This window comes from Eretmochelys imbricata, chromosome 1 (assembly GCF_965152235.1).
Source record: "Eretmochelys imbricata isolate rEreImb1 chromosome 1, rEreImb1.hap1, whole genome shotgun sequence".
NCBI classification, from domain to species: domain Eukaryota; kingdom Metazoa; phylum Chordata; order Testudines; family Cheloniidae; genus Eretmochelys; species Eretmochelys imbricata.
Window position 1 is genome coordinate 168,180,614 of NC_135572.1, and position 18,774 is coordinate 168,199,387.

The following is an 18,774-nucleotide window of genomic DNA, read 5'->3' on the forward strand; positions in this document are numbered from 1 at the left end:
CCGTCCTGTCCCTATATTCCATGAGGAAGTAAGCAGCAGCCCTATGGAACCTACTTTCATGTCTGTGCTGCTACCTGATGTTGTTTGCCAGCAGAGAGATGTAAGGAGGCACCTTGGGCTCCTTTAGGCCTCTGTTCTGCACCAGCTGGGGTAAAATTTGGTGCTAAATAACTTCAGTGAGAGTTGCCTAGGTTAATTTAGTATAAATGTTGGGTCCTACAAGAACAATGGGGTCAAAGTTAAAGTTACTGTGAATATCTTACCTTTTGCAATTCCTAACATTTTTAATTTTAAAAGTGTAACATTAATTTTTGTGTATTTAATTCTCACCTCACAAAAATGTAACATACTTCCAGTTGAGCGGAGTTTAAAATATGGGGAAGAGTAAGGAAATGAAGGGCACAAAATAGCCTTTTTGTATATCCACTTTTAATGAAAAAAATACTGTATGAATAGAAATGGAAGTATAACAAAGGATTTTCAATTGATTTAGGAAAATACAGTGATAAGTAGAACAAGGAAAAACAGACATTTTAACTCTCAGTTATTCATATATCACTGAACTGTTTAGTACCTACCCACAGTCATTTCTGTTCCAAAACAGTCTACAAAATAAAAACAAAATATATGGTACTTTTACTGAAGTATTCTCCATTAACAACCATAAAGTCTTATTTATTCACCACTGTAGTGTCCATACATTACTTTTCCATTTCTTGCATGCCGAAAAGTACAAATGAATTTTAAAAAGAAAAGAATTTCTAGCCAAGTATACGGCAGTGGAAAGAAAACTTTATCTATTTCTTCACAATTTAATAACTTGAAAATGATTGCTAGCAATATAATTCTTTGATGAAAATGTTTGGTTAGTGCTATTTTAATGAAAGTACTTTTTTTAAAAAAAGTACAATCTTTTAGACTTTATAGAACAACCTAAAATTGACATTATCAACATGCCAGATACCTGGAGCATAATCTTGAGCCAGAGCCAGATTAGATTTAGGACAATTTCCAAACGTTTTAGGCATGAAAAAAATAAAAACAAAAAAGAAAACTAAACTAAAATAGAAGCACATGAGTGTGTTCCAGTGTTCCATATATTAACACTGCCCCTGCTGTATGTCTTAGTATGGTCCAACTCCCAACATAGAGACTATTTATATCAGTTTGTAGTGTGTCCATAACTTCTTAAATTGGAAGAAATATCTTTAGAAAAGAAACCTGATCTACTAGAACATATAATGGGGCTAGATTAGCTTCAATTATCTTACTTGAAATAAAATATCCATTATATAATGGATAAAATATCCATTATATTAAGCTACCGGCTGGCAAGCATTAAATCAAATATAGACTTTTATATATTCTGTATTTCTAGTGAAGTGTTACAACAGAACCTTTTTTTAAAACCTCTTGGCCAGCACAGAACAAATACTGGATTTGACTGCCTCTTATTGGTTAGTTGAGAGTTATGAAGAGCCCTGTCTCTTTTGGTATTGTATTCTAAGCTTTTCCAGTTGCTCTGCACACTGCATCTGAGCCAGTTTCAATGTCCGATTCTCCTCTGTCAGTTCTGCATACTCCTTAGCCAGCTGAGCAGCATCCATGCTCTCCTTTTCTGCCTGTTCCAGCCTGGCAATCAGCTCCTTTCTGAGGATTAAGAAAACAGGAAGATAAAAGTTGAAGTATGTATGTGCCATTACCCAGGGTACGCTTTTGAGCATCACCTGTGGTCTTGGTCCCTAGGAAAGACAACACTGTAAGGTTTTGTGTTGATTATAGAAAACTTTTAATGCTGTTGCAGTACCAGATGTATATCCCATACCTAGAATTGATGATATACTGGACATTTTAAGCAATGATAAATATCTCAATTCTTTTGATTTAACTCAAAGTTATTGGCAGAACCCTTTGGATGAAGATGCACAGAAAAAAATCTGCTTTCATCACTGATATAAGACTCTATAATGTTACCAGTTGGTTTAATTAATGCTGGAGCCACCTTCCAGAGGCTGTTAAACCAAGTGTTAAATGGTTTACAGAACTTTGCAAGAGCATGCGTGGATGACGTTGCAGTATTTAGCAACACTTGGGCTGATCACGAAGAACACCTGGAACTGTGCTGTCAAAAGTCAAAGAGGCAGGCCTAACTATAAAAGCCTCTGTAAAACTGGAAGTTGCCAGAGTTCCTTATTTGGGACGCTGGGTAGGGGGAGGTCAAACATCCCTATGCTTTGAAAGTTGAAGCTATTGTAAATTGGCATGTATCCCAAACCAAAAAATAAGTCCGATCTTTCGTAGGTCTGGTAAACTACTAGAGACGGTTTGTGTGGGGGTCCAGTGACATTGTCTCTGCCGTTACAGATTTATGTAAAAAGACCAAGCTAAACAAAGTCGTTTGCATGAAAGCATGCCAGGAAGGATTTGATACGGTAAAGAACATTTGGTCTGAAAAGTCTCTTTCTGGCTAGCCCTGATTTTGACAAAATGTTTAAACTGTGTACAGATGTATCAGATATTGGTCTGGGTTCTGTGATGATGCAAACAGGGGAGAATAACATGAACCATGCAATTGCTTTCTTAAGCAAAAAATTTACACCAACTGAATAGAATTAGTCTGTCACAGAAGAGGAATGCTATGCTATAGTGTGGGCAATTAATCAACTACTCTGTTCAATTGAAAATTCAGGGTCTTAACAGATCATTAGCCATTGATTAGGCTAAACAAACCTAAAGGCTCAAATTCCACGCTTCTACACTGGAGCATCTTACCTCAGGAATTTGATATGGAAATTGAGCACATAAAGGGAAAAGACAACATGGCAGCAGGTGCCCTGTCCAGGAAAGAGGGCCCTGACCAACTGCCTCTGGGTTAGCCAGTGGCTAACCCTCCTTCAGCTTTGTAAGGGGGAGGTGTGATGGGCTGTACCCCAATGTTCATCCCTTTTATAGCTCACAGGGCTATGATAAATTTTGTACACAGTATATCCTGTGAAGTATCATTTGAAAACTCATAATTTGCTGATCATTATTGTCCTGGTAAAATATGTATGGAAACATTGTATGTAAAGTTATAAGATTTTACTGTATGACATTACTAAGGCCTTGTCTACACTACACAGTTGTGTTGACAAAAGGCAAGTTTCATTGACAAAACAGTGGGCATGTACACACAACAATTCTCCCCCTGCCGATTTAATTCTTCTACTGCTACACAGACATAATAAAACCACCTTGATGAGTGGCACAGCTTTTTGAGACAAAGTTAGAGTGACACAGTGTCAGTGTAGACACTGTGCTTGCTTATGTTGCCCTAAGGGGACTCCAGGTGGTGTCCCACAATGCCCATCATGACCACTTTGATAAGCAGTTTCCACTGTGCTGCCCTGCAGCCAGGTACACAGGCATGCACCCCTCCCCCTTTAAAGCCCTGGGAATTTTTGAAATTCCACTTCCTGTTTGCTCGGCATGGACAGCTCACATTACATCTTCCCAGCTGATCATGCTGGCTTTCTGCAGCAAACATGCTCCCATCTGGAGCACACAGGAGTTGCTGGATTGGTTGGGTCTGTGGGAAGAGGAGGCTGTGCAGTTGCAGCTCCAATCCAGACATAGGAACTTTGACACCTATGAGCAGATTGCTTGTGGCATGGATGAGAAGGGGTACACAGCAGTGCCATGCTAAGATCAAGGAGCTGAGGCAGATGTACCAGAAATCAAGGGAGGCCAACCGTCACCCTGGTGCGGCACCAAAAACATGCCACTTCAACAAGGAGCTGCACGCCATACTCGGTGGCAACCCCACCTCCACGACCAAGAACCCCATGGATATTCTGGGGGGACTAGAGGCTGCAGCCAGTGGAGTCATTCCCAAGGACTAAGTGGTGGACGAGGAGGTCAAGTTGGAGGATGATGTGGAACAGGCAACAGGCTTGTCCTGTGGCATGGAGAGGTGAAATTGAAAGGTGACATTCAAAACTAACCAAAGGAAATAGATTAAAAAAAACCCACACACGTCAATTTTGAATTGTTTCTTTCCATGGTACACAACAGGGCAGGCACCACAGATTCCTGTTCAGATTTGCAGCTCATGAAATACTGCAGGATCAGCCTCTTTTTGTTCATAAAGCTCATCACAAGCCAGGTGATCAATCAAGGATCCATGCTTTCAGGCAGGTGAAGTTGAAAAATGGCATGAAATGCAGTGAGAAGTCCTTGGAATCATGGAACAGAGAAAACTGCATCATGGGGCGGTAATCCTGCCCCTATGATGCACTGTGATCCATTCCCAAAACTTCCTGGGAATGGGAGAAGTTGGCAATTTGCACAGTGAGATAGCTATCCACAGTGCACTGCTCTCTCTCTCAGTGCTAGAGCACCAACTGTGGACATGCTCCGCTGACAGAAAGAGCGTTGTGTGAACATGCACAAGTGATGTAATTACAGCAGTTTATGATCGTTGATGTAACTTAAATCGACTTAACTCTGTAGTGCAGACATGGCCTAAGACACGTTCCAAGTCCAACTAGGAGCTGGCTGGCATAGTCCGTTCCCTTAACTCACCAACCAGTTCAACCCCTGGCTTCAGGAAGAGTTTACTTTAAAAGTTGCCTTGTCCTTTTCATCATCCTGCTTCCCACAGATTAAGTAACTTTTTAAGCATTTATAGCCCTGTGAGCAATTAGCTCCCAGTCTGGGCAAAACAATGCCTGCAACTTGTAGGATCATCAAAGCTGACAACTTTGCTCACTGTCTTTCAAATCTGTACTCCATGCCCTTATCTGGGGCCACTGTCTTCTTTCTCTTTGTTCTTCCCTCAGCATCCTTTTAAGGTACCTCAATTTATTCATACAGGAAAATCTTATAGCCTAATATGGAATAACTTCTCCTTGCTAACCAGATCATATTCTTTGTTAAAAAGCAGAATGCTACTGATTGATTCTTTCCTCTTTTCTTATCCTATTAAGTTGAAGAGAACATTTCTTACTAGGCTGCTATCAACAGGAATTTTGCCTGCCTAAGGACTGCAAGATCAAGTGCAAATGAGTAGTAGCTAAAAAATTGTATGGGTTATGCAATCCATTTAAGAGGAATCAGTTTGTATTAATTTAACTGTATTAATAATTTAGTTACATGAAACTTCCTTTCCAGGATTTTCATCATTGGGGCCAGCTGAGGTCTTCCTCAGAATATCTTCCCACTTATTCCATTGGGTGCAATGCTGGACTGAAGGCTTGAGCTTTTTCAGGCTACCACTTCCTAACTTATGAATGTTGCAGGTAAATTACTTCAGATTTATTCTTCATTACTTTTCTTATACTTATGCAGTTACATGAAACAGAGATAGAATAAAGTAAGCAATCAGTAACCAGAATCTTAAATCACTGCTTTTCAGCACAGCTTTTAAAGGTAAAGGCTTTTAAATCCATGACAAATTTTAGGAGAAAAATATTAGTACTCATGAAAGTCAGACACCAACAATACTTAGCTGGACTCAAGCCAGGGGCAGTGTAGGCAGACACTATACAAACTTGTACAAATCTGTAAATGAATATCAATCCTGACTTGCAAAACCTGGATCAAAAGAGACTTTGAGCAAGTACTTTTCCCAACTTGCTATACAGACAGAGCCCACAGAGTATAACCCCTTCCTGGGTTTGGCTTTATTAAATAATAAGTAATAAAAAAACCCAGATAATCAAGATCACCTCAAAAATTCTCCACAAACAGTTTGTGTCTAATGCTCCTTCCCTCACTGCTCAGCCCACACCTTAGATCCTCTTTCCTAGAAAGCCAATTGCACCTCTCTTATATTCAGGTAGTATAAAGTATCGCCTGCCTCTGAGTCAGCAGAACTTACTTATTCTTTTATTGTCAGTATCAACACCTGTTAACAGAGTGGGGTAATGTTTCAGGCAAACACTATCAGCCTGTTACAAAGGCCTAAGATTAGAATACCAGGGAACTGCTAAATGTTATGAATGGTGTGGTTTACAATGCCCACAAAAGGCTGAGACCACTTACTAATTTTTGCTTATGACCTAACTCTGGATTTGAACTAAGCTTTCAGAGTTTGAAGGATACCACAATAAGCTCTTGCACCATCTAGCCTTAGTTATGGATGCTTAATAAACAGTGCTAGCATTCTGTAATCTGTGTGTTCTTTTAGCAGCTACACTGTGGTTAAAAATTAACATAATTGATAAAGCATTTTCTAACATGTTGCTAAGACACTTGAGGCTATGAGGGAATCTGTAACGTCCTTTTTCGATATTCACTTTGTTTTTTCTGTGAAAAGCATGGTTTACATGGTAAAAATGTAATGAAATGCAAGTCTTACAGTAGCAAAAAGACAAATTAAAGAAACTGGCAGAGCCTCAATGAAATGATTGTCACCACCCCTGCTGTTGCACAGTACAGGCTCTTTTTGTGGCGAGCAGAGGTGCCTTTTTATTTCACTCATTCTGAATAAATAATAAATACAAGCAAATTCTGCTAGCTCATTTAGAACAAATAAAAAACCAACATATACTAGAGTGGAATGTACCTTGTAGGCATTGCCCCTTCATGGGAGCGGTGCATAGCCGCTCCTCGCCCCCCACTCCTGTGTGAGAATGAGGAAGGATTATGCCTCTGGATATGTGATTTACAGGGGCATGTGCCACCCCTTAAGAAGATGTAGCATGCATGTCTGCTGGCTGCTGGCAGGGCCACAGCCCTACCCCTCCTCATTCAACATTTTGGGGCTGCTCTGACCCATGGGTGTAGTTTGATTTCTATATTTTGGGGAGGGGGGGGCCAGAAGGGGGCAGCTCCAGTCAGGCCAACAGGGTCACACGTGAGGGGCAAATTCTGCACCAGCCTGAGGCTTGCAGTTTGGGGGGGAAGGTGGGGACACTGCCCATGTTCTCATCTCAGGTGGAACTAGGAGAGTGCAGGGATTGCAATGAGCTGGCTCCTGCTTGGGGAGAATATTTGAACAAGGACCAGTAACCATCTGGTTTTTAAGATATAAAGACAGAGCCTGTGGTCGTGCCACTTACAGCATGCTTCAGCTGTGTAGTCCTAGCACATCTGAGCACTGATCAGCATGGCAGGACAAGTTGAAATGTCTTTTGGGATTAAATGAAGCCAGTGTACCACTCTGATATGGTAGTGTTTTACAACCTTTTTGCACAAGTGCAAATAACTACACAAGGTACAAGTCAGGGGAGAATAAGGCCTACAGAGGGTAAACTGAGCAATCTGCAGAATAAGAGGTTGGTGGGTTTGTGTTACACAGCATTTTTAGGAACTTTCACAGGTATCAATGAAGTCCTCTGCTCAATGTGCAACAGCTGTCAAAGAAAGCAAACGAGATGTTAGGATGCATAAGGAATAGGATGGAAATTAATATGAAAATTATATTGCCATTCTATAAATCAATAGTGTGGCCTCATCTGAAACACTGCAGTACTGGTCACCCCATTTTAAAAAGGAGACTGAAGTACGAAGGTGTTCAGAGATGATTAGGGGCAGGAAAACTCTCTTATGAGGAAAGAGTGAAAAGTTTGGGACTCTATCTTAAAGGGGATGAATAAGTGGGGCCATGATAAAAGCGTACAAGTTAAAGAACAGCATAGAGAAGATAATTCAAGGGCTTCTATTCTCCCCCTCTTGTATTACAAGGATAAGAAAACGTTAAACGAAATTGAAAGGTGACATGCAAAACTAATCAAAGAAAATAGACTAAAAAAAAACAGTAACACACAACACAAAGTTAGCCTGTGCAACACACTGTCATCACTGAGACTAAGAGGAGCAGACATTTAGAGTATGTCCACACTACAATATACCACCTGCAGCTGACCTGTGTCAGCTGACTCAGGCTTGGGCTGCGGGACTATAAAATTGCAGTGTAGATATTAAGGTTGGGGCTGGAGCCCGAACTCCAGGACCCCACATCAGGCGGTGGGTCCCAGAACTTGGAATCCAGCCCGAATGACTACACTGCAATTTCAGAGCCCTGCAGCCCGAGCCTGAGTCAGCTGACACGGGCCAGGTGCAGGTGTTTTATTGCAGTGTAGGCAAATCCTCACATGGCTACTAAGAATATCCAGAATTTATAATAGCAATTTTTTAAAAAAAATAATCAAGATCTGTGGGAGGGATATAAACCTGGATACTTTGGCGCATACACCCTCCTCTAACTATGGGAAATTAGAAGGAAACTTTCCCTAAGGACAGATTATCCCATAAATACCTGCTTGCAGAGTTTCTTCCTCTGAAGCAGCCGGTCCTGGCCAGAAAACTGGATTACATGGACTACTAAACTGATCCAATATGGGAATTCCTATGTTCCCCAGGCAAACTGTTTTTGAAATAGTTGTTAAGTATTGCTTCTCTGAAGTCTCTTAATGTGCCGGTAATAAGCTATCTATGTCAAGGGTGGTTTAGCAGCGATGAGGATGAACGCTAATAGAAGCATGGAAATCCCCCATCTCCGGTTCATCTGAATGCTTGTACCACATGAAAGGTTTGTGTAACCAGGGAGCCTTTTTTCTTTTTCTTTGGTGGGGACGGGGGTGCAGTGGGGTGGTAGAAAAAGAGAGAGTGAACTAACGTGTAAATCAGGGCATAAACATACCCTCAACTAGGGGTCTACTACAATACACATAGAGGAAAGGAAGTGAAAAGGTATCCATGGCATAGAAAAGGAACAATCCTAGACCACATTTACTCCAGACATATGTTAGAATTGTTTGGGGGAGGAAAAAGATAAAACTGGCCAGAGCTAATAATACAAAATGTAGCTAGCAACCAAGACAACTCTAATATTTAACTGCATAATCCACGGTCATTAGCTAGTAATAGTAATATAATAAGTGCCCAAAATAACCAGCCATCCTATCCCTTTCACCCAAAATTAGAGATCTAACACATCTGTCATGGAAATATAATAAGTTACAGGAACATAAATTAAATTACATTCACTGATCTAAGTGTAGTATATTCTTGCCTCCACACCCCTTTCTTCCTTTTCTATCTCTTCTTCCATTTCAGGTTGAATTTGTCCCTTGTCCTACATATCAGAACAAATTCTCTGCTGGTGTAAATGGGCAGAATTCAAATGAAGTCAGAGTTGTGCCCATTTACAGAATGTCTCGTCCCAGTCTTGTCCTTTGCTCTACCCCATAATTCTCATTTTTTGATTCCCCTCATCCTATCCATCTCTCTCGTTCCCTCTTCCTCATGAGGTAACTGCGTTCATTGCTCCCACATGTACCATGGTTTGTGCTCTTACTATCTGCCCCACCCACAAAGAAAATGGGGCAAAAAGGCTCCTGCTGTGGAGTACAGCAGTTAGTTTTAATCCAATTCATCACCTCCCTTTATAGCTTTCAGAGTAACAGCCGTGTTAGTCTGTATTCGCAAAAAGACAAGTACTCCTTTTCTTTATAGCTTTGTGTTCCTGCCTCCCTCTGCATTCTGTAGTGAACAGCACATTGCAAAGGAAGAGGCTCTGATGGCAGGAAGAGAAGGCCGCCAGGAGAGGGCCCCTAAAGCAACAGAGGAGGCCAAAAGAGACACACCAGCTGGTGCTAACTTCTTAGCACTGGCTGGTAGGCTAGCATGCAGGACAAAAGTGAAAACCAAGATTGTTAACTGCCCTGCATTTGCTCTAGGTACTTGGAAAGAGGAGAAGACATGAGAGACAAATTACACATTATTTATCTTCCATATTTGTAAGGCATCAGTCACTTTGGTATGTAAACAAAGTTATGAAGAAAGCATTTTATAAAATAACCCTTTTCAGCTGTAGTTATTCAAATGTGCTTGTGGCACTGACATCTATTTATGCTTATGATTGTGATTAAATTCCCTCCTTGATAAATTCTGATCTGTGCAATGGCGCTAATTTACCACATGATCTTTACTGGTCTGCGGATATTTTCTTAGAAGTAACAATGCGGAGTATTCTGTTTAGAGCAGATATCATCTTGTTCAATATTTTGAACACAGAGTTTTGTATCATCAGGCTTCCTGGCAGTATGTGTTGCCAGGTAGTGTTTGACCTCTGCATTCCACAGGTAAGCTAATCTGTGGAGAGGAAGTTAAGAATGTTGGCAGGGTAGCCATCTAACATAAGATCTCTTTACTTTCAGTGAAAATGTGAACTGAGTGGAAGAGGAATATTGCACAAGTTACTATTTGTTCAAAATAAAAGGGAGAAATCATTTATGTATTTATCAGTTCATTGTATTCAATATTTACAAGCAAGGATTGTATTTGCCTGGCATATTACACTATTATGAATCTACATTTCCATAAATGTAGGTTAAAATTTGATAATATTTTGTAGTAAACTTGGGACATCTGCAGTAGTCCCTACATTGGTAAAGTTTCAGAAAGCTCAGAAAAGACTCCATTTTTGAACTTCTGTCATTCGGACAGACTTTTCACTCCAGCCCACTTCTTTTTAGAAGAGACAAAACATCCCTTTCTTCTAATTTATGGAATATTTAATATCCCATTTCATCCCAGCCGGTGTGATCCACTCTAGTCTATTAAATTTCAGCAAATACCCCCACTTATATCTTGTTCCCTGTAACTTTCAAACTGTTTCTGTCTAGAACAGTATTGTACTATCCAAAAAATTAGTCAACAGGCCAAAAATCTTTTTCTCCTTCTTTTTTAGATTAAATGAATTGAGAGTTGGTAAAAGGTGCTGGACTGACATCCTTATCTGTCCAGGCACCCGCCACCATGGTATCTAGGTATCATGTATATCATTAGAAGGCTTGTAACAATAGTCCAGAAAGAAATTACATAGACACTATTGCTTGGATATACTTTTGTGTATGCATTTGGCATTCTCCAGAACTAAACATATTTTATGTGCCTATTGTCATAGTATTTCTATATACATAACTCTGCACCCAAAAGACAAATTTCATTCTATCATCTGCAGTAAACTATTTTTAAAAGATTTTTATTAAGGAAAAATCTAAAAGTCTCAAGTGTGTTTTGCTTGAAAATGTGTGTAGCTCATTCAGGTATGTATCACTTGTAATAAAACATTAATCTCAGCTTTCTGTAATAAAAAAAAAAAAAGTTAAAAAAATAAGGCTGCCTTTTTAAACCTGGGTACCTAAAGTTAGGCACTTAAATCCATAATTTGATATAAAAATATTTGACTTGGATTTTCAGAGGTGCCAAGCATCAATGGCTCCCACTGAAATAATTTGGGTGCTAAATATGGATTTATGTAACTGACTTTAGACAACCAAGTTTAGACAAGTGTGAACAACCAAGTTTAGACAAGTTTGAAAATTTTGGATTGACTAATATCTGAGGTGGAACAGATAAATAGTCTCAATTTCTTCCCAGCTAAAGTTACAAAAATACATTGTTAGCAGTTACATATTATGTTATTAATTTTAATTTTGAATTCTTTTCCTTGTTTTAGATCTACTCACAATAAATCGGTTCCATTCAACTTCTGGACCAAACCTTCACAACTGGTGGCCCAAATCCCAGTAAATGCATATATCCAAATTTGCACACACAACCATACATTTGGACATGCAGACATTTATTTTACACACGCATATTTGTATTTGGCAGGTTATGCTTGTGCAACTTAGGTGGTCAGTTTTAAAAATCTGTCTGTTACAGTTTTAGGATCCCAAATTCAATAATCTTTTAAATCATGGCAAGATTTGTTGGATTTTCCATGCCATTTGGTCCATTCTCCACTTTTAGTACAAAGAATATGGCTTTTCCTACCCAACATATACTTTCAATATACTGACATTGGTGGTACATCCTGACCAACTACTAATGCCAAACAGTCCCTACCTCAGCCAGGCACAAAAACCAATTTGTCTCAAAACAGAAATTATAATTTGTTCTGAAAACAATTCTTAAAGATCAAACTATGGGCTCTAACAGTACATAAAAAACCACATTCTGGAATGTATCCTTAATATCATAGCACTCTCAGCTGCCCTCAGCTAGCAGTCATATCTGTCACACAATAAAATATCTGTATGGCTTAATGCAGGAGGAAAAAATAAGAAATCGCTGCAAAAATCATTGGAATTAATAGAAAAATCCCTGCTAGTAGGAAGTTTGTTCAGGTAATAACTGAGGCGCCAGACCTGTGATTGCCCCTTTGCTGGCAGATACCTGCATCCTTATAGGCTCTAACTGACTTCAGTGGGATTCTGCCTGAAGGCCAGGTGTTCACCCATCTGGACCCACTTGCAGGTCTGGGGCTTAAAATCTTAACATTTTTTACAGTTGGATCTCTGCTCAGACATCACCTTCTTACATAACCTCAAAAGGAATATCCTGAGTTGGGATATCTGAGGCAGAAAACTATGCTTTTGTTGCACTGAGAAAAATCCAAAGTCCCATAGCGTCACAATTAATGGTTTGTTGAAGGATGTATCTCTTGAATTAGCTTTTTATCTGTCACTCCACCCCAATCTAAGGCTTAGTGAAACACAGCTACAACAAAAAGGGCTTTTTCTGTGGGATGGCTGGCCTTTTGTTAAAATAAAACCCAAATACCATAGAACAGAAATGGAAAGTATAGTAGATTTAGGATCTATTAGAGTATTCTTTTCAACTGAATTATTCTCACTCTTTCACTCTTCACTGAAAATGATGAATCATTCTGGTTGTCAACATTAACTACACCTTGGAAGAATCCAATTAGCATAAAAATGTTTTGTTTAATCTGTTTATATAATTGTGGTGATCAACAACTGAGCACCATGCCATAAAGTCAATGCAAACCATTACTATAAAAAAGATGGAGCCAATGAGAACAAACCATCAACTGGATCAGAAAGGCCAGGCAAGAGAATAAACGTAATGTAACTCAGGCAAACCACCCCACCAGGCTAAAGAAAACAGAAAACGAAGAGGAGTCAGGAAACGCAACACAAAACAACTGGACAGAGAGGGACCAAAAAAATGATCAAAGGTAGGTCTGCCATAATAAATGGGTCTTCCAGAAGGCTTGTCTACATGCAAGGTTGCAATAGTTTAATTTAAGGTATGATTTTAAATTACAAATCAGAGGGTCCCCACCGTCTTTGCAGAGGTTTAACTAAAGTTCATTAAAAACAAATTTAAGCTACACAGAACTAAATCAGTCCTAACACTGAAATAAGGGTGTCTATGCAGGGGATTGCACCAGTTTAAACTGGTGCAAGCCTGTGTGAATAAGGCCATACAGTGTCCTGAAAGCAGCCAACAAAGGGATTCTGGTTGATGTCCTTCAATGGACAGTTGCATAATTGAGAGCCCTGAACAGTTAAAGTTCTGCTCTCATCCTGGTCATGGCCAAACCTTAGGGCAGAGACACGGCTTGCTCTGTCCAATTGCAGTTTTCCCAGGCAGGGGAATAGGGTCACAAAGACCTTCTGGCCTAGATTATGAAGGGTTTCTATGGATCAAGATCTTGAATGTTAGCTTCCTCACTTGAACTTTTATGCTTTTAGATTGTTTACTCAAACAAAAATACCATTTTTCTTTAATACCCACTTCTGGCAGCATTTTCCACTTTTCCTTCACTAGCTTGGAAATCATATTCCATGTGAATGGTTCTGTAGTAATTTTAAAATAATTATGAAAGTTTTTCTTCCTGCAAATTACACTTCTTTTCCTTTGAATGTATAAGTAAATACTGAGGTTTCTTTGGAGAAAAGTTACTTACTTTCTTTCTTCCAGCAGTGCAATTTCCTTTTTGACCTCATGATATTCTTCTGCTATTTGGCAGTGCTGTTTGAACACCTCCATAGATTCCGTAGAGTCATGGCAAGGAGGCAGAGGCTTCATAAACAGAAGAAAAAAAATAATGTAGTGCTTCTGCATGTGACTGAAACATTAGAAATAAAATCTTATCTATTTAAACACCGAGTTATGATGTGGGTCCAATCCTGTAGTCCTTATTTAGGGAAAACATCTATTTACTACAAGGACTGCAGGACCAGACCAAATGTTATTACTGTTATTTCCCATCTGTCACATGTAAACATAAACCTTTTAACCTTTCAAGTATTTTCATAATTTTCCTTGCCACCTTTGCAAGCCATCAGTGAAATCTGGATTAGAAGGAGGATATTCTCCCTTATACAACATTTTCGTCAGATACAGCGAAGTAATAATGCTAAATTTGGGGGACCAGTTATATCCACACCACAATATAAAACATAGTATTTATAATTTCACTGAAGAACCAAGCAGAAAATTAATCTGACTTGAGGGTGGGAAGAGCTCTAATTCAAACATCTCTAAGATTAGAAAAGGTACACAGAGGAACCATTGGCTAAATAGTTTTGTTTTCATAGACATGCTTCAACGCCCCCCGCCCCAGATGCCACTTTATGGAACATGGTCTTATAGTTAAAGAACAGGACTGTCAGTCAGAAGATCTGGGGCCGAGTTTTGCAATTTACTTCCAGGAAGCCAGAATTTCAAACCTAGCAGCCTCTATCCCAGCTCTGCCACAGCCTTTGATGTGACCTTAGGCAAATCTATCTCTCTGTGTCTCAGCCCTGGTCTACACTAGGACTTTAGGTCAAATTTAGCAGCGTTAAATCGATGTAAACCTGCACCCGTCCACACGATGAAGCCCTTTATTTCGACTTAAAGGGCTCTTAAAATCGATTTCCGTACTCCACCCCTGACAAGTGGATTAGTGCTTAAATCGGCCTTGCCCGGTCGAATTTGGGGTACTGTGGACACAATTCGACGGTATTGGCCTCCGGGAGCTATCCCAGAGTGCTCCATTGTGACCGCTCTGGACAGCACTCTCAACTCAGATGCACTGGCCAGGTAGACAGGAAAAGGCCCGCGAACTTTTGAATTTCAATTTCCTGTTTGGCCAGCATGGCAAGCTGCAGGTGACCATGCAGAGCTCATCAGCAGAGGTGACCATGATGGAGTCCCAGAATCGCAAAAGAGCTCCAGCATGGACGAACGGGAGGTACGGGATCTGATTGCTGTATGGGGAGAGGAATCCGTGCTATCAGAACTCCGTTTCAGTTTTCGAAATGCCAAAACCTTTGTCAAAATCTCCCAGGGCATGAAGGACAGAGGCCATAACAGGGATCCGAAGCAGTGCCGCGTGAAACTTAAGGAGCTGAGGCAAGCCTACCAGAAAACCAGAGGGGCGAATGGCCGCTCCGGGTCAGAGCCCCAAACATGCCGCTTCTATGATGAGCTGCATGCCATTTTAGGGGGTTCAGCCACCACTACCCCAGCCGTATTGTTTGACTCCTTCAATGGAGATGGAGGCAACACGGAAGCAGGTTTTGGGGACGAAGAAGATGATGATGATGATGAGGTTGTAGATAGCTCACAGCAAGCAAGCGGAGAAACCGGTTTTCCCGACAGCCAGGAACTGTTTCTCACCCTGGAGCCAGTACCCCCCCAACCCACCCAAGGCTGCCTCCTGGACCCGGCAGGCGGAGAAGGGACCTCTGGTGAGCATACCTTTTAAAATACTATACATGGTTTAAAAGCAAGCATGTGAAAGGATGAATTTGCCCTGGCATTCGTGGCTCTCCTGGATGTACTCCCAAAGCCTTTGCAAAAGGTTTCTGGGGAGGGCAGCCTTATTGCGTCCTTCATGGTAGGACACTTTACCACTCCAGGCCAGTAACATGTACTCAGGAATCATTGTACAACAAAGCATTGCAGTGTATGTTTGCTGGCGTTCAAACAACATCCGTTCTTTATCTCTCTGTGTTATCCTCAGGAGAATGAGATATCATTCATGGTCTCCTGGTTGAAATAGGGTGCTTTTCTTCAGGGGACATTCAGAGGAGCCCGTTCCTGCTGAGCTGTTTGCCTGCAGCTGAACAGAAATGTTCCCCGCTGTTAGCCACGGGGAGGGGGGAGGGTTGAGGGGGTAGCCACGCGGTGGGGGGAGGCAAAATGTGACCTTGTAACGAAAGCACATGTGCTATGTATGTAATGTTAACAGCAAGGTTTACCCTGAAAGACTGTAGCCACTGTTTTATAAAATGTGTCTTTTTAAATACCACTGTCCCTTTTTTTTTCTCCACCGGCTGCATGTGTTTCAATGATCACAGGATCTTCTCCTTCCCAGAGGTTAGTGAAGATTAGAAAGAAAAAAAAACACACTTGTGATGAAATGTTCTATGAGCTCATGCTGTCCTCCCACACTGACAGAGCACAGACGAATGCGTGGAGGCAAATAATGTCAGAGTGCAGGAAAGCACAAAATGACCGGGAGGAGAGGTGGCGGGCTGAAGAAAGTAAGTGGCGGGCTGAAGACAGGGCTGAAGCTCAAATGTGGCAGCAGCATGATGAGAGGAGGCAGGATTCAATGCTGAGGCTGCTGGAGGACCAAACCAGTATGCTCCAGTGTATGGTTGAGCTGCAGCAAAGGCAGCTGGAGCACAGACTGCCACTACAGCCTCTGTGTAACCAACTGCCCTCCTCCCCAAGTTCCATAGCCTCCACACCCAGACGCCCAAGAACGCGGTGGGGGGCCACCGGCCAACCAGCCACTCCGCCACAGAGGATTGCCCCAAAAAAAGAAGTCTGGCATTCAATAAATTTTAAAGTTGTAAACTTTTAAAGTGCTGTGTGGCATTTTCCTTCCCTCCTCCACCACCCCTCCTGGGCTACCTTGGTAGTCGTCCCCCTATTTATGTGATGAATGAATAAAGAATGCATGAATGTGAAGCAACAATGACTTTATTGCCTCTGCAAGCAATGATTAAAGGGAGGAGAGGAGGGTGGTTAGCTTGCAGGGAAGTAGAGTGAACCAAGGGGCGGGGGGTTTTATCAAGGAGAAACAAAGAGAACTTTCACACCGTAACCTGGCCAGTCATGAAACTGGTTTTCAAAGCTTCTCTGATGCGTACTGCGCCCTCCTGTGCTCTTCTAACTGCCCTGGTGTCTGGCTGCGCGTAACCAGCAGCCAGGCGATTTGCCTCAACCTCCCACCCCGCCATAAACGTCTCCCCCTTACTCTCACAGATATTGTGGAGCACACAGCAAGCAGTAATAACAGTGGGAATATTGGTTTCGCTGAGGTCTAAGCGAGTCAGTAAACTGCGCCAGCGCGCCTTTAAACGTCCAAATGCACATTCTACCACCATTCTGCACTTGCTCAGCCTGTAGTCGAACAGCTCCTGACTACTGTCCAGGCTGCCTGTGTACGGCTTCATGAGCCACGGCATTAAGGGGTAGGCTGGGTCCCCAAGGATACATATAGGCATTTCAACGTCCCCAACAGTTATTTTCTGGTCTGGGAATAAAGTCCCTTCCTGCAGCTTTTGAAACAGACCAGAGTTCCTGAAGATGCAAGCGTCATGTATCTTTCCCGGCCATTCCACATTGATGTTGGTGAGACGTCCCTTGTGATCCACCAGAGCTTGCAGCACTATTGAAAAGTACCCCTTGCGGTTTATGTACTTGCCGGCTTGGTGCTCCGGTGCCAAGATAGGGATATGGGTTCCGTCTATGGCCCCACCACAGTTAGGGAATCCCATTGCAGCAAAGCCATCCACTATGACCTGCACATTTCCCAAGGTCACTACCATTGATATCAGCAGATCTTTGATTGCGTGGGCTACTTGCATCACAGCAGCCCCCCCAGTAGATTTGCCCACTCCAAATTGATTCCCGACTGACCAGTAGCTGTCTGGCGTTACAAGCTTCCACAGGGCTATCGTCACTCGCTTCTCAGCAGTGAGGGCTGCTCTCATTTTGGTATTCATGTGCTTCAGGGCAGGGGAAAGCAAGTCACAAAGTTCCATGAAAGTGCCCTTACGCATGCGAAAGTTTCGCAGCCACTGGGAATCGTCCCAGACCTGCAACACTATGCGGTCCCACCAGTCTGTGCTTGTTTCCTGAGCCCAGAATCGGCGTTCCACACCATGAACCTGCCCCATTAGCACCATGATGCATGCATTGGCAGGGCCCATGCTTTCAGAGAAATCTGTGTCCATGTCCTGATCACTCACGTGACCGCGCTGACGTCGCCTCCTTGCCCGGTACCGCTTTGTCAGGTTCTGGTGCTGCATATACTGCTGGATAATGCGTGTGGTGTTTAATGTGCTCCTAATTGCCAAAGTGAGCTGAGCGGCCTCCATGCTTGCCTTGGTATGACATCTGCACAGAAAAAAGGCGCGGAACGATTGTCTGCCGTTGCTCTGATGGAGGGAGGGGCGACTGACGACATGGCTTACAGGGTTGGCTTCGGGAGCTAAAATCAACAAAGGGGGTGGCTTTACATCAAGGAGTATTTCAGGCAGGACTTCACGGAGGGTTCCAATAAGAAATGGTGCACCTAGGTTATTGTTCTTATTGGAACAAGGAGGTTAGTCCGTCCTCTGATTGATACATGGCTAGATTTACCTCGCTGCACCTTCTCTGTGAGTGACTGCAGTGTGACCTAGAGGAATGAGTCCCCTAGACGGGGGAGGAGGGTGGAAGCAAATGAGTACAAAACAAATCTGGTCTATTTCATGTTTTGATCCACTCCATCTATCTTTTACATGTTTGGGCGGCAGCAGACGGTGCAGAAGGACTGCATGCCATTCACATCTCATGGCTGCCCAGCAGAAGATGAAGCAATAGGACTGCTAGCAATCTGTATCGCCTGCCTGCTCACCATAAGATGGTTCAATAGGACTGACTGCAGGACTAAAGAGAATGACCTGGTCAAGTCACTCCTAATTTAGTCCCTGCGCCCATGTCTGCCCAGGCGCTCGTGGCCGATGTGGCCAGGAACGCCTC

General features: G+C 42.1%; 1 protein-coding gene across 4 annotated transcripts in view; it reads right to left on the bottom strand.

The window, feature by feature from the left end:
• Positions 1-412: 412 nt before the first annotated feature.
• Positions 413-18,774, bottom strand: part of MAP3K7CL (MAP3K7 C-terminal like) — an 82,103-nt gene continuing 63,741 nt past the window's right edge. For all 4 annotated transcript variants that reach the window (XM_077819576.1, XM_077819569.1, XM_077819586.1 and 1 more), the window contains 2 exons: positions 13,712-13,827; positions 413-1,650 (listed from right to left, as the gene is read on the bottom strand). In XM_077819576.1, coding sequence (XP_077675702.1) covers positions 1,470-1,650; positions 13,712-13,827 — 297 coding nt within the window. In that variant the 3' untranslated portion in view covers positions 413-1,469. The remainder of the gene's footprint in view (positions 1,651-13,711; positions 13,828-18,774) is intronic.